Here is a 21,821-nt window from a genome sequence, read left to right as displayed (position 1 = left end):
TTTTATCAGCTATTAACCAGAGCTGGCTGAATGATCTCGAATCTACGAAGCAACATCGAGTTTCATTTAAAAAAAATGTGGAGTTGCCTGTCTTCTATTTACCATATATTTCGGTAAAATAATTTTATTATTTATCGAACCGAAATCATATTCCAAACTGTATTATAATTTAGATTAGTTGATAATTTTATTATAAGTCATAATATGTAAAGTTTATTTGTAACTTCTTAAACTGAAAACAATTAATAAAATGAACTAAACATTTGATTTGGTAAAACAAAGAGTACTCTTACAAGAAATCCATGTGAAATCCATACATTATTCGGTTTTTAATTTTTTTTCAGCCATGTTATTGACATTTAGGGTATTTTCTGCTTTATTTACTGGCATCATTGACGAACATATGTTGTCTGTGGTATTTTTTTTTCAACTGACAACTGACGTTTTAGTGTTGACACTTGCTTAGACAGCAAGCTTCTGTTAATTCTGTTTCCTTGGATTTAATTGTAAATATTTAGCATAATGAACGAAAACGATGAGGAACTTACTACATTTTGTGATTCAGCAGTAAGTTAACTTTCGAATGATATATAATTTGTCTGTGTTTGTGACAAAAAAAAAACAACTCAAAAATTGTTTCCAGGCTGCATTGGTAGAAGGCTGTAGATTGCCTGTTCGCATGCAGGGAGGCAATGATTGGCCTCTAGCAGAAATTATTAGTATCAAAGAGATTCGCGGACAACGAGGCTACTACGTGCATTATGTTGACTGTAAGTTGTCTTTATTATGTTTTGATGTCATTGTTTTGGTGTTATAAACAAAATCATTGTTGTTCTCTCTTCCTTCCATAAAAAGTTTTATAAATCTCTGCTTGAAGTTCACATTTTAATCCACCTAATAACCACATTTGTATTTTGTTTAAAATTCAATCATGCTAGTTGATTATTATAGAAATAGAGATTATGCTCTTGAATGTTCCACTGGTATGCCTTTATTACTAGTGTCTCTAGGAGTTGTAGACCTTGGGAGCATAGCTGAATAAATGTATGGCTTTGCCGTTTAAAATAATTTAGAAGATTTAAATGACAAAAAAAAAACATATTTTGTTTAGGGCTAGTTAAATAAAAACTTGTAAAAATGAAACAAATACTCTTATCTCGCGCTTGATCAATCAACAATACGAAATTTAATTTTTTCAAAATGAATTTAAAAAAAAGACAATATGAAAGATGTGTAAAAAGAAATACAAAAGTTTTGTCCCAGCATACAATTACTGGGGGTACCAGGTACCTCTCTAGTTCAAAGCGAATGTTTGCAACTGCGCCATGATAGCTCTTAAATTACGTCAGCTTCTCTATTCTTGAGTAAAAACGAAATATCTAAATACCACCTAAACCAGTGATACAAATTTTCTGCATTTGTTGCCATTTACTCTGTAAACGTGGTCTCAAAAATAAAAAAACTTACGACATATGATACGACTATTTGTTCAGGCGTGAAAGGATTGACAACAAAATTATATTTAACATAGAATCTGGTCACAAAATTTAACGAGAATCAGTTTAAAATTGCGACAAGTAGAGGAGAACATCCGTACATGCGAAAGCAAAATACCCGAGGCAAAACGTAGACCTTCACTACACTTCGGTCAATTATTGTGACTATGTGATAGATACGACATTGGAAGATGGCATCATTCCTAAACATGTTTTATAGATAATAACAATGAACTCTAACAATTCATTCTATATGCGTAGGATAGCATAGCGTGACCTTATCTAGCCAAGGGCGAAGTCGCATCTATGGGGCCCTTTTTCTTCAATGTGTATTCTCAAGGTAATAAAAAGGGTTGGCTCAGACCCTTTCAGCTTGAAGCCATGGGCAGGGGGCTTCGTCACTCAAGCTAAGCTATGCCACAGCCTCATAGGGTTGCCAATTATGCAGGTCTCCCAATTTTTATAGTTTAGAAAATATTTAAGCAGGGTTTTTAAAGTTGTCTGTGTAAGTGATTATTAAGATACAAACCATTTGAATTTAAGTCAAAATAATTTTGTGTAGTCTGATTAGCAAGTATTTACACCAAATTATAAAATTTCAGTCAACAAGCGTCTTGATGAATGGGTGGCCGAGTCCTGGTTGGATACTCGCAAGGTGCAGTTCCCCCGGAGAGATGGAGCCCCTGCCCTCGCCGGGACTACCACTCCGAAGAAAACACACATTGGTTCAGGAGGTGGCATTATGCCTCATGTTATTAGTATGTGTTTTGCTGTTTTTAGTTTCAAAGTCACTGGTACATGGTTCTTTGCACAGTTAATACTAGTTGTAGTTGGTACCTGCTTTTAAGAAAATATTTTAAGAATGCTGTTTTCTCTTATAAAAGAACTGGCTTGTTGAATGAAGCAAATTTAATACTGAGCTTTTGATATCAACATAAACTGGGTTTGGGAAATGATATCATGGATGTAACTTTCTGAATTATCATCATCTTCCTTGCGTTGTCCTGGCATTTTGCCAAGGCTCATGGGAGCCTGGGGTCCGCTTGGCAACTAATGCCAAGAATTGGCATAGGCACTAAGTTTTTACGAAAGCTACTGCCATCTTGACCTTCCAACCCAGAGGGTAAACTAGGCCTTATTGGGATACGTCCGGTTTCCTCACGATGTTTTCCTTCACCGAAAAGAGACTGGTAAATATCAAATGATATTTCGTACATAAGGTCCGAAAAACTCATTGGTACGAGCTGGGGTTTGAACCTGCGACTTCCGGATTGCAAGGCGCACGCTCTTACCGCCATGCCACCAGCACTTAATGTATAATTCTGGATATAGTCATAAATACACATCAGATTGTCAGTTTTTATTGATGGTAAGATGTTTATTGGTCTTTCACACAAATACGGCTAAATTAAATTGGTTGAAATTTGGTACACATACATTGACAGTTGCGGATTCGTAGTCTTGACCACCCTAGGCCCCAGGCATAGTAAGTACTAGACGCCCCTTTCTCAGCAGCCATGGCGTGGCGGATTTGCTCTAAGGAGCCTTACACTTTACATGGAGTAACATGTACATGATATTTTTTATACCAAGAATTATAAGTAGTGTACTTTGTACGGGGATATTATTCATGTTACAAAGGTTACGTGTAATGGCTTTTGTTCTTTAATATAATATTGATTTTTATATTTGCATTCATTAACTATTAGTAACTGATATGTTTGTACATATAGTTGGTCAAGCCAGATTGGCAGTAAATAAGAACAGAAACATCTACACTCATCCTTTTCTTTTGGGTGCCAGTACTAGTGTAAGACAAAGACAGTATGATTCTGTCTATGTTTGAAATGAGACAGTCCTTTGACAAACTATAGTAACAGTGGCATTCTTAAAATATTATCACAAGCTGTTTAATGATATCTAATGATACATGTCAAAACAGATTTAATGCTTACTTTAATTAGGAGCAAAGAATAGTGGTGCTATACGTTTTTTTTATCGCATGTTTTTTTTTAGTTCATGCATGCAGCTATTTGGTGATTGATTCTTTCTATTTACTTTACAGCCAATTATTAAAATTGACATTATATTGTCACACATGTATGCTTCATGCCCAGGCAAAATAAAATAAGTGGCTTTGTTTTCCAAATTTGTGTCTGGCATTTATTAAATGTGTGTCTTATGATTTGCAAATCTTCTCCTTCTTTTCGTGTCGTGGCTCCACCCCCACTTCTATACGATGGATGCCCAGTAGGCAGCGGTGTTGACAGCCCTGGCTGTCGCGTCCCTCATATCCAGTTCTGAGCAGTGATGTGGGCATGCGGGGCACGCCAGTAGATGTGCCATGGTTTGCGTTGCTGTGTCGCAGGTACACTGAGTCGAGGGGCTACGGAGCATTCCCCATCTGGCCATGTTATGCTTACATCGACCAACTTGGGACCTGAGCAAATTGCAAGTCATATTATGGCTGTAAATGTGATATTTTGTTGGCAGATGATAGAGTCTGCAATGACATACCGAAATCTAATAGCGATACCAATAGAGAAGCTAGTGTGCCACCGTTACAGCACAAAGCCCCAGAAAGAACACATTATGGCGAAGCCCTCAATGGTTCCGTTCACAAAAATGCACCTGGTATGTCTGCACATTATCTGTAACTTTTTAATATGTGTTGTGGTCACTTGTTGTTAATATTGTTTGTCTATAATTCTTTAAGGAATATTTTAACGCTGCTATTTTATATTATACTTTAAGCTTAACCTTGGTAGTAGTTATTATGTAGGTATTTTTAGTGTAATGTGTTTTTAAACTTTCTTTACTGGTCTAAAATATAATTAATCAAAGAAAAAAAAATTCTACTCGTCAACTGTAATGGTATGATTTCGTATACCAAACTGTAATTGGGTACTTTTCATGTATGGGCTCCCAACTCAACTATAATATTCATTTCGAAACGGTTTAGTCTACTATAAGAATTTGACCAATCACGTGGCGCCGCGGTCCAGTGGAACGACACAAACGCGCGACTATTTCATGAGTTATACCTATTCATATACTTATTATGCACGCGTTGATATCTTTTGTACTACCGATATACTTACCTAATTTACATTATTTATTTAGGTTTTATAGTAGGAAAAGTATTGTATACAATAGTGATATAATCAAGCTTTTCAATCTCGTACCTTCATTAGGCCTCGTACCAAACACGGTACTCGACTGAAAAGCTCTCTATTATATCACGATTGTATAAAATACTAGTCATTTATAGGTAAGTATGTAGTAATAGTAGTAGTCAAGCAAGAGTATTAAGCAATTAGATGTGGCGTTAATACTAAGTGTATGAAATGTATAAGTAGGTAGATTATACTTTAGAGGAAACCTAGTAGTTGTTATCATATTATAAATATCGACTTTATAACTGTTCGTTTAGAAAAAAAAAATGTGTGTTACCAAAACTGTGTCTCAGTTAAATGCACATTTGAGCCTCTACCCACAGGCCGTGGGTCACGGCCAGCATTTCACGGGTCGGCCACGGAATTGTGTACAATTTTTGCATGTACCTATAATGTGTCCTACCCCTGGATCTAGACATTCATTAGTACCTACATTGGATATGACCCACCTATTTTTTGTTGTTATCCTGTGCCATCAATAATAATAGCACAGTTTATTGGGATAAATTTTATACCACTTTCTTCTGATATGCCTGGTAGATGGTCCATTATGATAAGGGCTCATAACAACAAATAGTGACAAGAAAACGCGGATCTACCCTGAAAAACTTAACGCAGGGCCCATATCGTCAGATGACAACCAAAACTCACTAATTACCACAAGTTAATAGCTATAGTGAACCATATTAACACCTAAATAAGGTTGATTTATGCTTAATTATTTTTTAGTAATAAGTGAATTTTGGTTGTCACCTGACGATATGCACTTGCGGTTGCAACCGCAGCGGTGCGTCAAGAGGCAGTTTGACTTTAGTATGCGTGGTCGTACGAACTTAACCGCCAACTGGATACTGATAAGCGATAATGTGTGAACCCACATCAATTTTGCAATAAGAAGTTAACTCAAAAAATTGACGCTTAAATTATAAGCTGTAATAGATGTCATATATTAAAGAAAAAGTGACAAAGCCCTCCAGTGGTGAAGGCCGGATTCGAACCGGCGTCTTTAGCTATCGCGGCTAACGCCATGAACCCCTAGGCCACCTCGCCACCCGTCCCAATTTCTCGACTATATGCCATCTTAGTAAGACTAGGCGTCTTTGACCAACTCTAAGGCAAGCAGTGCGCGCTTGCACCTCCTATACGTATTCCTTACGGAATTACGAAATATTTAATAAAAGAATTTGATTTGTTCCGTTTGTTCCAAAAATTGTTGACGCTTAAAGTTGCCATTTTATTGAAAATTGATTGTGGGTACACACTTTTGTGCTAAACAGCATCTTTACTTGTACTGTAGTACGGAATGCCGACGCGGTTGTAACGGCTTGTGCATTTGTCAGTACATGACTGTTTTATGATGTGATCGTGTGTCAGTCCCCGGCACGCCGATGGCGGAGCCTCGGGCGCTGGTGTCGCGGCCCGCGAGCCCCACGCTGCTGGCCGAGCCGCCGCTCGTCAACGGCCAGGCCGTGCTGGCCGCCGCGCTGCACAAGAAGATGAACAGGAAACGGAAAGCTAATTCTATGGACAACGAGGTGAGATTCTTTTTACCCGTGTAAGGCTGAGAACGGACTGCGATTATTTTTTTGCGGTTTCAGAAACGCAAAAAGCGTAACGTACGGCATGCTTCATAAGCGCACGCACTTAAAAGACTGAAACCGCAAGAAATTAATCGCAGTGCGTTTAAAGCCTAAGGCGAAGCATTATTGCTCTTTTAGCGCCGTTATTCCTACCTATATTTTGGGCGAAGTCCAACTTTTGGGACGCACTCCAATGCCGGGCTCCTGTAGCCCTCATACTAAAGAAGTCCAGAGCCGAGCAGACGATTGCAATATCAATCGTTAATCGCGGTCGAGTTAATCGTACATCTTCAGACAGATTATAACCCCCTTATCAATCACGAATCACGATATAATTTCTGGCAAGTCCGACTCGCACTTGTCCGGTTTTTTAAATATTTAAAAGTCCACTTATTCCTCGACTTATGTGACTTCCTCAAAAGTATTCTGAGTTATGATTCAATCATTGTTCACAGAACTCCGAACAAGAATAATGTTACATTACCAATGTTATTTCACTATTCACAGTCAGAGGCTGGGGAAGAAGGCGAGGCTAGCGCATCAGGCGCGGCCACGCCGACCACGAGACCGCGACAGTCCGGCTCTCTCGTAGCGCACGGCCATGATGACTTGGTGACACGCATGAAGAACATCGAGATGATAGAGCTCGGCAAGCATCGCATCAGACCCTGGTACTTCGCGCCCTACCCACAGGTATACATACATATCCATAGATGGTCACGTTACTGACTGACATTTCCTGTCAAACCTGAAGTTTTTAACCCTCAACTCTTTGGTAGCCACTAAATACCCGGCTTTAATTACTGGCCATATCTCACTGTTGACCTAGTGATTATAAGAGGCAATAACTAAAGAGGCCATACCGACCACGAGACCACGACAGTACGGCTCTCTCGTAGCACACGGCCATGATACTTCGCGCATCAGACCCTGGTACTTCGCGCCCTACCCACAGGTACATATCCATAGATGGTTTCGTTACTGACTGACATTTTCTGTCAAACCTCAAGTTTCCGCAACGATTTTGATAGCACACGCAGTGCAAGTGTTTTTTTAAACGTCAAACTTCTATGAAATTATGACGTATGAATAGCACTTGCACTGCGTGTGCTATTAAATACGTTGCTGACTTACCTCGGTCTAACGCTATCTATGACATTAAATTCCATACTTTTTATTTTTCAGGAAATGGTGAATCTCCCCTGCATATACATATGCGACTTCTGTTTAAAATATAGGAAAAGTAGAAAATGTTTGGAAAGGCACTTGGTAAGTACCTTACCCTTAATATATTATTAAGCACAAGTTGGCTTCTCTCAAAAAATAGGAACGAACCATGTTGGATTCGGACAGACACAATGCAAAAAGAATACATACCTAAGCAAAAGAAAATAAAGATTCTTGTTATGAAAAGAACTGGTTTTTTAAGAGCACAATTTTTAAGTGTACAAATGATCACAGCACCTAAAAGTTGTTTTGACAACATGATTTATCTTTTTAGGGTTCCGTACCCAAAGGATAAAAACGGGACCCTATTACTAAGACTCCACTGTCCGTCTGTCTGTCTGTCACCAGGTTGTATCTCATGAACCGTGATAGCTAGTCAGTTGAAATTTTCACAGATGTATTTCTTTTGCCGCTATAACAACAAATACTTAAAAATGTGGAACCCTCGGTGGGCGAGTCCGACTCGCACTTGTCCGGTTTTTTTGAGTTGTAGCCTTAAGCCCGGTTCACATTTGTCTGTCGTGTCGTGTTGTGTCGTGACGCATATCGGTTTCATACATTTAATATGATTGCGTGCACATTTGTCTGACGCAGCGTGCATCACACGACACGACACGTCAGATAAATGTGAACCGGGCTTTACTTACCTTTATAACTTGTCAACAGATCAAATGCAAGCTAAAACACCCTCCAGGCAACGAGATCTACCGTAAAGGCAGTATCTCGTTTTTCGAGATTGACGGACGTAAGAACAAGTGTTACGCGCAGAACCTCTGCTTGCTTGCGAAGCTGTTCCTCGACCACAAGACCTTATACTACGACACCGACCCTTTCTTGTTCTATGTTATGACGGAATTTGACTCCAGAGGTATTTAAAAATATTTTAATTTAAAAAAATGTTTGTTAAATTATAACGGAAATTATCCTTGTAACGTCTTAGGGGTCGTCCAGAAATCATGTGATCATATATGGCCTATTTTTGATCCCAGCCCCCCCCCCCTCCCCTGGTGATATTTTGTAATTTTAACGCAATTTTTCTTTATATTTTTTTATATAAAATGTACGGAAACGAATGGTACAGTCAAGGGCATACATATATACGCATTCCCAAAGTTTCAAAAATATGTATACGCTCTTACACCTTAGACAATAAAGTCGTGTTCAGATATTTGTGAACCATTTAATTTTGTCTGGATCGATATTTTTGCCTTCACGACTGTACAGTCAGCAGCAGAAGTTGCTAAGCGGGCGAGGTGTTCAAAATTACCTTGACACGCTCTTATTCTCTTAACAATTAAGTCGCGTCAAGATCATTTTGAACACCTGGCCCGCTTAGCAACTTCTGCTGCTGACTTTACCACATGTTTTTTCCTTTTTGGAAGTTTAAAAAAAACTTACATTTTGAAACTTTACTAACAATTTCTAACAGACTTAAAAAATTCAAAATGAGGTTCTCAATTCGGTTGAATTTTTATTTTTACTTTATTGATTTATGTCTATCGATTTCATTTTCAGGATTTCACATAGTAGGATATTTTTCAAAAGAGAAAGAAAGTACAGAGGACTACAATGTAGCGTGTATACTGACTCTACCTCCATACCAAAGAAAAGGATATGGAAAACTTCTAATAGAATTTAGTAAGTATAATGAGATTTTTAGAGCGCTGGTGGCCTAGCGGTAAGAGCGTGCGACTTGCAATCCGGAGGTCGCGGGTTCAAACCCCGGCTCGTACCAATGAGTTTTTCGGAACTTATGTACGAAATATCATTTGATATTTACCAGTCGCTTTTCGGTGAAGGAAAACATCGTGAGGAAACCGGACTAATCCCGACAAGGCCTAGTTTCCCCTCTGGGTTGGACGGTCAGATGGCAGTCGCTTTCGTAAAAACTAGTGCCTACGCCAATTCTTGGGATTAGTTGCCAAGCGGACCCCAGGCTCCCATGGAGCCGTGGCAAAATGCCGGGACAACGCGAGGAAGATGATGAATGAGATTTTTAGTATTACAATAAGTTAAATATGAATAACTTAAAATTGAATTATAAATATCACTCGACTGAGACAAGTCTAATGACATCTCATACGTAAAATCTTGCAATCCTTTTGGCTTGCACCACAGGTTTGCACTGTTAAAGAAATAAGCATATTTACATGCAAAAAACACTTCTTCATCTGAAATATCAAGTTCACAGTTAAGATCGAATAAGTCGTGTATTAGTATGGAAGTTATTATAGATAAATGAAATTCTGTTTTGTGCTTTAGTAAGTTTAGATTACCTTTTTAATAAATATAAATATATTTTTCCTTTTTTTATTGTGTACCTCATTATTGCTATCAAATTGTAAAATACAGATGTCAATCACATAGAAAAAATCAACGATGATCAACTCTGGCCAAAGTGGGACTCGAACCCACATCCTTGGATTGCCGATCCAATGTGTGTGTGGTCATCATTGATTTTTTCATTATGATTGACATCTGTATTTACAATTTAAAGACCTTTTTAATATTTTGTAAATTGTTCAGAATGTACTTGTTGAATCTATCCACTCCCACAGTCGCGATCTCGCGATGTCGGCTTTGCAGAAAAAATATTTTCTTCCACCATCGTGAATATCGTGATATCGCACTCGCGGTTACATACAAAATGTAAACAAAAACTCTTATTTGAGTGCGAAGTGCGCATTAAGAGGTTGACATAGGTATAATTATTTTTGACCTGAAACTCATTATGTTCACATTTCGACAGGTTACGAACTGTCCAAGTTCGAAGGCAAAACGGGTTCACCTGAGAAACCACTGTCAGACTTGGGACTCCTCTCATATCGGAGCTACTGGGCACAGACCATCCTGGACATATTGATGCACAGCAAACCAGTTGGCGACAATGAGAAACCCATAATTACTATAAAGTAAGTAAAAAGTAGTAAACTTCAGCTTTGTGTAATTCAATTATAGATCTTGGCAGTATGTGTAAATTTCCGAATGACTAAGTTGTCAAAAAAATTAGAAAGCTCGTAAATTTCTTGAACTCTACACGGTGGCTGAAAAATAAGTGCATTCCCACTGAGCAACTTTTACTATGGGACCAACTCCGAAATCGCGAAAAAATATTTGGCTGTTTCATACATTTTGGTTGGTCCATATTCTATGGCAGGGTAATGTTTTTTTTCGCAAATTTTTTAGCCACCGTGTATAGAATGTAATGTAGACTTAGGACTACCCTCCTATCGAAGCTACTAGGAACAGACCATTCTGGACATTCTGATCCACAGCAAACCCGTTAGCAACAATGAAAAACCTATCATTGTTATTTCGTATTTTCTCATGGAACCGTGTCATGAACACAAACCTAGTCTTTGCAAGAAGGTCAGGATGTAAAAACGTAATGTGCTTACTAAATATAAGTTTACCTAATTATTCTTCCCCTTCAAAAATACATTAATATATTTCCAGTGAAATCTGCGAACTGACTAGTATTAAGAAGGAAGACGTGATCAGCACGCTCCAGAACCTAAACCTGATCAACTACTACAAGGGCCAGTACATCATCTCGGTGAATCAGGTACAGCTGTGTTGCCTTTACCCTACTTGCCGCGACCGCTTAAGAGTCCTTCATAGTAGAATCCTACTCCTAAACGTTCATTATTAGAACAGAAAACGAATAGTGAAATTCAAGTAACCCTACTTCTAAACGTTCATTATTAGAACTGAAAACGAATAGTGAAATTCAAGTAACCCTACTCCTAAACGTTCATTATTAGTACTAAAAACGAATAATGAAATTTAAGTAACCCTACTCCTAAACGTTCATTATTAGAACTGAAAACGAATAGTGAAATTCAAGTAACCCTACTCCTAAACGTTCATTATTAGAACTGAAAACGAATAGTGAAATTCAAGTAACTCTACTCCTAAACGTTCATTATTAGAACTGGAAACGAATAGTGAAATTTTAGTAAAATTATAGCTATTTTTTGCTTTGACTGTCGGGTGATTTTTGTTTTTGTTTAGCGAGCTAAATAACATTAGTGGGACTTTCAAATTACAAATATTGTAAAGATGGCTGTCTTCGGTCACATACACCTTGTGGTTTATTATTGCGTTGCATCCAGCGACGGGATATAGACGAAGCGCTTATTAGGGTTCCGTACCCAAAGGGTAAAAACGGGACCCTATTACTAAGACTCCGCTGTCCGTCTGTCTGTCACCAGGCTGTATCTAATGAACCGTGATAGCTAGACACTTGAATTTTTCACAGATGCAGATGCAGAATAAAATAAATATTTAAGCTGGGCTCCCATACAACAAACGTGATTTTTTTTTACCATTTTTTGCGTAATGGTACGGAACCCTTCGTGCGCGAGTCCGACTCGCACTTGACCGGTTTTTGAGTTCTATAGTCAGGCTTCTATAGTTATTTTAGTTCGTTGGCGTAAACCCACAAAGTGAACGTGCCGGTTTGACAGTCCTAATGTTATTTGGCACGCACGAATCTATAATTTTACTTAAAATCGATAAAATAATGCGCCCTGTTCATTATCCTTACATATCCAGTGGTTTGAAATGTCGTTGTCGCTTTTGTAACCTTTATGTTTATGCACGAATGAATGAAAAGTGACAACTAATACTACTAGTAGAATGCTGTTTTTAAATTCGAGCAGAAAATTGTTAATTTTGTAAAATTTTAATAAATTTATGAGTTAATGACATGCATTTATGTTCACGTTTTTAATGAACTCAATATTCTTTATTTCACAAATCGTTATTAATTCAAAATTCACAAGATAATTAGGTATTATTTTCAATTGGCTCTTAAACGGTCGCGGCATTAGAATTGTACTGGCCATCAGTAAAATCGAGCAACATTTTGAGTGGTTTAATTTAAAACCTTTCCCATTTTAATATATATGCCTTAATTTTACTGCTTATGAGATAATTTAAGATAGTCTTGAGATGGAAGTTTGTTAAATTTTGTTGAAGTTAGACATACGCTAGTACATTTACGAGTAGTCTTGAATAATTAAATAGATGGCGTTGCGCGATGCCAAGTATGAGATAGATATATACGATTTTTTAAACTGCGCACCCCTTCCCTCATAGACATAGTATATAATACAAGTAGTTATAGACATGAAACCGAGCGACCAGTGGTAAGAGAAAGACATATTCATGTATAGCATTATCCTTTTTCTCTGTCACTCTTATAAATTTCGGTATTTCGCCATCGCCTCCTTGCTATGATGCCATAACCAGACCATGAAAAAATGCCCGGTCGGTGATAAATACAAAGCATGGCACTATTTTCTCTTTCCTCTTATAGAAATCGCAATAAGACTATTTTTCTCTATCAAAGAGTGTCAGGCCCTTGCCTTCCCATCTCATAGACGCAAGTCACACTAACACACATATACACTGCAAACATACTGACTATTATTGTGTTTGTGTGAGTTGCCTCAGTACTCTGTAGATACGAGCGTAAATGCTTTGGAGGGGCGCGCAGTGTAAAAATGGCTTTACGTAAATGGGTTATACATGATCTTATCTTCAACAATCTCATAACAAGTTCGCGTTTGTGTTGTGCCTGAGCCTGCTAAATTCATTAGTTAGTACCATAGACAAATGAGTACAAAGACGCATAAAGTAGTGCAAAATATTGTAGCCGCAGAAAGTTTTACTTCAGCTATCACATTTGCGGCGTCATAATTTTGCACTATTTGCCGCGTCTCAGTATTCTTTCGTATATGTTACATAAGTATCACGAGCTTACCGCCAAAAGCCGCTCCATACAATCGAAGTTACGCTCTCATTTTAAAACGACAAGTTTCATGTCATTTTAGCATGTAGTTTTAAGGGTCCCCGGCAAGCTCGGTTCTCCGTACAAACGTAGTTCCGCACTCATCTTAAAACGACTAACTAGATTGGTCTGAAACTTTGTACTTACAATAGGATAAGGTATATCTATGTCTGTAATTAGTTTATGTAGCTTCAGATACCATAGTAAAAAAAATACAGCGAAATTAAGTTTTTCATACAAAACTTGTTTTTGCTCTAATTAGTTTGTTTTATAAACGACCTATTTGGACCTATAGTTGGTCAAGCAAATCTTGTCAGTAGAAAAAGGCGCGAAATTCAAATTTTCTATAGGACGATATCCTTTCGCCCTTACATTTTTTAAATTTGCCGCCTTTTTCTACTGACAAGATTTACTTGACCAACTATAGATATACCTCATATCATTGTATGTGCAAAGTATGAGAGCGGAACTACGTTTGCATGGGAATGTGCAATTCGGCCGAGCTTGCCAGGGACTCTTAAAATGAGACCGCAACTTGGTCTGTATGGCGGCGGGTTGGTTCGTGTGACTTAGTCTTTTCTTAGCTGCTTGTTTTTTTTTGCACGTGTTTTCAATAGTTTTCTGTCATGCCGATTTTATTGATGGCCAGTACGCAATCCATTCCCGATTTGATATCTCTCGACTCATCCAGGAACTGATGCAGCAACACGAAAAGAGTATGGAGAAACGGATGCTGAAGATCGACCCGAAATGTTTACATTGGACCCCTAAAGATTGGTCGAAACGTGCCAAATGGTAAGTTTTACATGATTTATTAATTTTAAACTGAAATAAATATCATACACTAAAGAAAAAGTGACCAAGTCCACCGGTGGCCTAGGCGGGAATCGAACCCGCGTCTTCAGTTTACGCGGCTAACGTCCTGACCACTAGACCACTCGGCCACAGCGGTACCCGTCCCAAATTCTCTGGTGTATGTTACTTTTTATTAATTTTGTTATGGAATATAAAGGCACCACTTAATTTTATTTTTAAAATTTTTTGTTTTCTATCGACGGTGCGTCCGATTTTGGCAAAATTATACTTAGAATACTTAGATTCTTAGATATCGATTCACCAAAGCTGACGTTTATGAATGGAATAAACCATACATTTGCCACTACACGCAAGTAGCAAATGTATTAACTCGCAATAAACACTAATCAATGTGTAAATAATAAATAGGCCATATTGTGAAGGCCAGTTACAATGACCCCGTAAGCTACACTTACCCGTATTCGCTATCTAAAATAAACCGTTAAAAATCTTTCGAAATACTCCCAAGCACCTTTGTACAGTCAAATGTAAAAATATGGATACATATAACTTACTCAAAAATATGTCCAATAGTTCTTAATTCGCTGACATAAGAGTTATGGGATATATTTTTGAGTATCATGTGTGCACCCATATTTTTACACTTGACTGTATACATATTTGTATGCAGTGCAGTCTGCTAAGCTAATAGTTTTGCGTATTGTACGCGGTGATATGATAGAATGTCACTCTGGCAATGATTGATTTCATTCTTTTTGTTCATGCCATTCACGTCAACTTTAGTGAAGCGGTCTGTACGGTCGGTCTCGAAAGCCGCTGTGCACTCTACTACCTACTCAAGGCCCGTACCTGGCTTGTCGATACAGTATCAGAAATTTTTGAATTTTACAATTTTACAGTCGCCATTAGATATACCGGAGCGGCCAAGGTGTTCACAATATCTGTACGCGCACTCTAACTCCTTGACAATGAGGGCTACCGCGTTTAATTTCGCCGCTAGGGGCGCTAGTGTAGATGGAAGTCTCAAAATGTCATAGAATCAAATACATAGAAGTTTGGGGGGTTTCAAGCTTTTTATCGTAATTTTCACTCCTTATTCATAATTGTGGTAAATCTTTGTCCATCTTTGATTAATCATGGTAAACAATAGATATAGCTCAATAAATCTTAGTGGTTTAAAAAAAAGTGCCAACGTAAATATGCCTATTATGCAAAATAAAACAGGTTGAAAAAATGGCACATTTAGACGTTAAAATACTTATGTGTATAAACGTATTGGTTTTATAAAAATAAGCATACAAGAATTGTTTTTCTGGACCTACATCTACAGTGGCGCCAACTGGTGAGCACAAAAACGGTAGCCCTCATAAAGGCGTGTTCAGATATTCGTGAGCACCTTGGCCGCTCCGATATATCTGATGGCGACTGTACAGTAGAGTTCAGAAACATGTTTACGAGTCTACTTTCCAAGAATATATTTTACACGCCGACCTCAAAGATACTGGAAACAAGGTAGTGTAAATATGTTTTGGGTTTGTAAAGATGTTTTTGTGAACTCGACAGTAATCAATACGTTGTCGATTACAAAAATCACGGTGCGAAATCGCCCAGCGACTTTTGAGGCATACTTAGATATCCTTAGAAAACCAGTTAGTTTTTCAAAATTCTTGATTACATCTGGACCTCCCGTTGCGTTCTTCGTAGATTATTATCCATTCACATACTCGCGATCGTGGACGGTGATAGTGATAATAATAGGTAATTTGATTGTGACGTCACATGCTAGTGTTTCATATAAATTATATAGTAGCAAAATCGTGTTGACAATTCGAAAAAAGAAACTGATTTGACTAGTAGTCAAATACCCTATTGCCGTGCGAAGCAGCTCGGTCTGTGTAGACGTGCCTTGGCTGCACACAGCACAAGCGAGGTTGCCTCGCGCGAGGCACGTCTCCACCGACCGAGCTGCTCCGCGCAGCAATTTCCCCGCGAGGCAGCTCGTTATGTGTGAACCCTGTGGTGGCCTATGGTATTTGCATTTGCTTCGAAATGAGGGCGTTTAATTTCGCCGCTAAAAAAGTGCCAACTAAAATATATTCAAAATTAAACAGGTTGAAAAAATTACACATTTAGACGTTAAAATACCTTTGTGTAATTAGAACGTATTGATTTTATAAAAATAAGCATAAAATAATTTTGAGATCTGTTTATCTGGACCTACATCTACAGTGGCGCCAACTGGTGAGCACAAAAACGGTAGCTCTCATTAAAGTGATTTTTGTTACAACACGATGTCAAATTTACAGTTTATCCTTAACACAAAATTTAAATTCAGCCTGCCGTCCACGATCGTGTAGTATTTCTCTAAGGTGCCGACACTAGATCCATCAAGACCTCTTTAATTTTTATTTCTGATGGTAAACTTGGTTTTTCTTTGTCACCAGTGTTTAAGGAGCTGCGAGATATTACTCTGGCTTCCGACACGTACGCATTTTGTTCATTTTGTATTTAACCTAAAGTTTGATCAGGAATATATGATCACGCGCCATGGTGCGGAAGTTCTCATGGAACAAATTTTTTCATACTATACGGAACTGTCACCCTATACATGAGAATAACAGCGCCCTCTTGAAAATAATTATATATTTCTGGTCAGGCTTTACCTATTTAATCTAGGAGGATATAACCAAACGGAGTAGCCATTAACAGGCCTTCCCCTCTGTCGTAAATAGTGGTCATACACAATGTATGGATTGACGTTTATCTGACATGACTATTTTGACGTTACGTATACATTTGACGTTCCCCTCCCCCGCAAAAATTGGCAGACTTTTTTGTACAGCAAATTACAGACGTGGCGGCTCCGTTTGGTTATATCCTCCTAGTATTTAATGGATTCATTTATTTATCTTGTTGCAATCCCATCATATTCACATGTCACTTCATTTTGCTATAATCTACTTTTTGCACTTTGTATCTAATCACTAACATACTCATGTAGGTTGAGTATTTAAAATTCACAATTGAGAGAAGTTATATGCATCTTTCGATCTGTCTACCCAATATCTTAGGCCTTGATAAAGAGATTATTGTCATTTGTAATAAAAATAAGAAGATAAAATTTATTTCATTGAAAAATATTCAAAAATTCAAACAATCATAATACGCTTACATAGTACTTAAATACTATAAATGTACAAACATGGTTTAGATGTTAGTTTATTGGCCTTATGCAGGTGATAAACCGATATTATCTTATTTTTTATTTCCTGTTCTCTTATTTGTTATATCAGTGATAACTTGATAAGACAATACTTAGATAATTAACGTACGTACGTACGTATATTGTGCTGAGAATAACTTACCTGAACCTAGCACGATTGACAACAAAAACGTTATTATTTATTAATTAAATCGACACGAAAATTGTTTTACTCTTTGTGAATTTTAAACGTTGTATACTTGTTTTTTTTTTTACTTTATTATCTTATTTTGCCGTGTGTCTATATATACTAAAACTACTACCTATTTAAATTAATTATTACGGTTTAGACACACGTGTTTATTATTTTAATGTTAGTATGTCTCACGACAGTTTAAATTCGACTAAGTACTATCTATTTATTGTGAATTGTTCAAGGCTACACTTACTAAACCAAATGTCATTGATATTTGAATTGTAAATGTTTGCTTATACGTTTATTTAACGAATTTAGTTTAGAAATCATCATGCTTAGTATCTAATTAAATAGTTATACTTCTAGTAGACGCTTTTATCTCTCATCGCTTTTCATTACATTTAATCATTCATGATCATGACATTGCTATTTTACATGATCGCAAGATCATGATTCACTTGGGTTTCTTCCATACGCATCTTACAGACCGCGGGCCAGGAACAGATTTCCATGACCAATCGCCTCCCGGGCGAAAACTCGTATAGTGGTTAACGGCTATGTATGATGAACCCTCGTGAACGTCAGCTGCCGCTCCGTTGGTGGGTTGAGGAATGGCAGCATATTATCGCCTCCCGCTTGATACTTTGTCAGATAATAGTTTAGATGCTATTGTGAATAAACAAAATCGTCAGCCGATTGAATCGCTGTGGACAGACCGTCAGTTGGTCACATGAACATGTAAAAAAGAAAATTCTTTTCAGTCATCGCCGTCATCGCCTCCCGTTTGACACTTTGTCAGATGATAGTTTAGATGCTATTGTTAATAAAACAACTCGTCAGCCGGTTGTATCGAGGTGGAAAGACCGTGTTACGCGTTTCGGTGGCTGACATTCCTCAACCCACCATCGGAGCGGCAGCTGACGTTCACGAGGGTTAGCCGTTAACCGCTATACGAATTTTTCGCCCGAAAGGCGATGACTGACGAAATTTGCGCCTGGCTCGCGGTCTATTACGACTGAATATATTCGCCAAAATCATCTTTTGTCATATTTTTATTTCGTACTAATACTGGTGATATCTTTTTAGCAGATTTTGCTAGGCCTACATTTGCGAGTCCCCGGCAAGCTCGGCCGAATTGCACCTTTCCATACTAACGTAGTTCTGCTCTCATTTTAAAACTACGTTTTGAGTTGTAATCAAACTTTGCACATAGCTCCAGTTTATAAAACAAACGAAATAGAGCAAAAACAAGTTTTGTATGAAAAACTTAAATTAGCTGTATTTTTTTAACTTTGGTATCTGAAGCTATATAAACTAATTAAAGACATAGATATACCTTATCCTAGTGTAAGTACAAAGTTTCAGAGCAATCTAACTAGTGGTTTTAAAATGAGAGCGGAACTACGTTTGTATGGAGAACCGAGCTTGCCGGGGACCCATATATAACTGATAAATGCCAGAGCACACTGGCTGCGTGTGCGTACACAAGCACATGCGCGTGCGCTGAAACGTTGGAGTCGTGCACGCACACATCACGCAAACGTTGTGCCGGATATAAGGACCTGTATGTATACACGGTAGCTATAAAATAAGTGCATTCCCGTTGCCAGGGAGGTTTTGGGATTATACTGTGCAAATTTTTCTATGGGACCAACCTCGAAATCGCGAAAAAAAAATTGGCTGGTCCATATGGTAATTTTTTTTAGCTATTTCGTGGTTGATCCCATAGTAGAAGTTGCTCAGTATAATCCCAAAACCTCCCTGGCAACGGGATTGCACTAATTTTTTTCCACCCTGTATATTACAACGCGCACGTGCACGTCTAAACGCACGCATCCGGTGTGCACAGGCCTGAAGTCTTTAGTATGTTAACGGTTATGAGAAAAGATGAATTCGGCGATATATTACATGGGATCGTGTTTGAATTGAACTTTCATTCGTTGGCTTTAAGCAATAGTACTTTAGGCTGACATTAAATATGTATATGTGGTATTTTCTATAAAAAGGGACCTTATTGTCGATGGCGCTTACGCCATTATTAACGATGCTCTGATATAATTACATTGCCGCGCGACGCTGTGCGGCGTAAGCGCCATCGACAATAAGGTCCCTTTTCATAGAAAATGCCCCATATTAATAACGCCTCACTCGGGTCGGGGTTGGGTCGGTTTACTTTAGGCTGGTTTTATTACATATATAACTTTTTTAACCTCTTATAACCCCGTATACAAATTATTGTAGATATTTTTTTTACCGTTCCGATTTGTATAAGTCAATGAAAAAGTATAACAGTTTGGTTCATATCTACAGTACATATATGTACCTGAAATAAAAAATCATAATAATTAAAAAACAAATAAATAGATTACCTAAACCATGAACATGATATAATAAAGTAAATGATTACAGGTAGCTGAATTCGGAGCAAAAGTCTTCATAGACGAATAGGTAAATATTTAGCTGTCTTACAACTAACATATATCAAATCTAACTCCGCTACGGGTTTGCAATGATTCAGTGCAATTATATATTGCACAATATTTTATTGTTATAATACATTATACATTGCCTTCTGTGAACTTTGTTGTACTGTCGAGTTCACAAACTTGCAAACAAACATTCCAAAAATGTGTCGTTGCCAAGCAAAAAAGTCTCACTTTGTCACTTGCCATAAGGTCACAAGCAAATCTCGCCCTTATGGTAAGCGACAAAATGGGACCTTAGACTAGACTTCAACACAAATGTATTTACTCGACATTTTGTTAGTGTCTTAAAGGCGTGTAAATATATTTTTGGAACGTTGGCTGTGTAAGTTTGTAGGGATGTACCGACTAGACGGGAAAGCCGACTATCCGGCCACATTTATAGTCGGCGACTAGTCGGCAGAAAAGGCCGATTAGTCGGCCTATTATTTGTTACAGGAAATAGGACATAAACGTCATAAACAGCTAATATTTAGCATATGTCTACTCAATACTCTGTATTTTACTCAAATTAATGACTTCCTATTAAGGGTTGATCATACCACAACTATTGTTTACATTGTCATATTAAATTCATGTATGTCGTCGCAGTTCGTATAATATTTTCATTATTTTGTAGGTGGTTACAATTACAATGGTATTATTACAGAGGGTAATTTTAGCATTTACATATTTCTATTATTTGAGGTATCTTTAATTAAGCTGCTATGACCACATAAAAATGGGTTTCTAGTGAAAAATCCATGCTTAGAGTGCTGCAGAGAGAGAAGTTGTGTTGAAGTTTCGGAATTATTAATGTTATGTGTTATGGCGGAGAACATTTTTCGTAGAGCCCATGTCCGCTGGGGATAGGCTCTTCTCACTACCTACGGGCCCGGGGAGCTAACCCTCGAAAGGTCCCCAACAAGGTGTACTGCAGATCGGGTCAAGATAACTGAAAAAAGTTGAATTTTGACTACATTTTGACAATCATTAGGTATTTGAACTAGCAAGGACACATTTTTTTATTAATAATATAAAAGTTTAATAGCGCAACACAAGGATCAAAACGATTGTCTGTGGCCGACCAATAACCTAGTTCATTTTAGATTCCATCAACTCTCAATAGTCCTTACACCCTGGCGGGTGCTGCCTCTGCGTGCGTCCCATGACACGGGCAAGGGCAGCATCCGCTCGGTGTACCCCTTACATTTCATTAAAGTGTCAAAAGGGCGTCTACGTGTTAGCGTCAGCTCCACGCACGCCTCCCAAAGGTCTGGATCACCATTGTTCCGTGATGGGAAAGACATATAATAATAATAACTAGTCGGCCGACTAATCGGCCATCCGAGCGCCGATTAATCGGCTAGTTGGCCAAATCCATAGTCGGTACATCACTATAAGTTCGTGAACAACTGTACTTCAGTACTAGCTTATAGTACCTATCTGAACAAGTTCTAGTACCTACATATTATGATTAAATATTTCTGTATAAAAATGCATTACGAAATTGTTTCTGCTGGAGAGGGTTGCTAATTTTAGTTCGAGTCAAAATGCCCTCTATCATGTAAATCGGTTGGTTGGTTGGTTATTTCTTTTAAGAGATTAAAATAACCAATAAGGTTAGAATATCTCTTAGGCCTTTGTAGTAACTATTGTCAAAACATCATTGAATGTGTAAGCGCCACTTGCACCCCTACTAACCCGGGGTTAACCGGTTAAACTGTTAACCCAGTGTCAAATTATACTGGTAACTGGTACTGGTACAAGTTGTGGAATGAGCTACCTTCTGAAGTGTACCCTTGCGCTATGACATGGGGTTCTTCAAGAAGCAGGTATGTAGGGATTGTAGGGTTCTCAAAGGTGGGC

The 21,821-nt window shown here is 38.0% G+C and overlaps 1 protein-coding gene across 9 annotated transcripts; it reads left to right on the top strand.

The window, feature by feature from the left end:
* The first annotated feature begins 441 nt into the window (after nucleotides 1-441).
* On the top strand, nucleotides 442-20,069 carry LOC134747834 (histone acetyltransferase Tip60). 9 transcript variants are annotated; one of them, XR_010128368.1, is made up of 14 exons: nucleotides 442-567; nucleotides 644-770; nucleotides 2,099-2,230; nucleotides 3,990-4,130; nucleotides 6,047-6,207; nucleotides 6,760-6,945; nucleotides 7,438-7,521; nucleotides 8,146-8,347; nucleotides 8,995-9,117; nucleotides 10,229-10,391; nucleotides 10,936-11,044; nucleotides 13,968-14,071; nucleotides 16,537-16,610; nucleotides 16,978-17,038. XR_010128368.1 is itself a non-coding variant. In XM_063682475.1 (14 exons), the coding sequence occupies exons 1-13, from the start codon at nucleotides 523-525 to the stop codon at nucleotides 16,541-16,543; spliced, it is 1,608 nt and encodes a 535-aa protein (XP_063538545.1). In that variant the 5' UTR covers nucleotides 442-522; the 3' UTR covers nucleotides 16,544-16,576; nucleotides 19,900-20,069. The 9 variants fall into 9 exon arrangements, 4 of the variants coding, with proteins under 4 accessions (XP_063538545.1, XP_063538547.1, XP_063538546.1 ...); XR_010128367.1 differs by having other exon boundaries at nucleotides 2,099-2,254; nucleotides 13,980-14,071; nucleotides 16,978-17,036; XR_010128366.1 differs by having other exon boundaries at nucleotides 2,099-2,254; nucleotides 16,978-17,036.
* The last annotated feature ends 1,752 nt before the right edge of the window (nucleotides 20,070-21,821 follow it).

This window comes from Cydia strobilella, chromosome 15 (assembly GCF_947568885.1).
Source record: "Cydia strobilella chromosome 15, ilCydStro3.1, whole genome shotgun sequence".
In the NCBI taxonomy this organism is placed as follows: domain Eukaryota; kingdom Metazoa; phylum Arthropoda; class Insecta; order Lepidoptera; family Tortricidae; genus Cydia; species Cydia strobilella.
Note: the sequence above shows the minus strand (reverse complement) of the source record. Positions and strands in the feature narration are given on the sequence as shown.

Bases quoted from the DNA above. Each gene is read 5' to 3' on its own strand.
- LOC134747834 (XM_063682475.1), top strand. From the start codon at position 523: ATGAACGAAAACGATGAGGAACTTACTACATTTTGTGATTCAGCA. The intron at 771-2,098 runs GTAAGTTGTCTT...ATAAAATTTCAG, and splicing joins CTACGTGCATTATGTTGACT to TCAACAAGCGTCTTGATGAA. The intron at 10,392-10,935 runs GTAAGTAAAAAG...ATATATTTCCAG, and splicing joins AAACCCATAATTACTATAAA to TGAAATCTGCGAACTGACTA.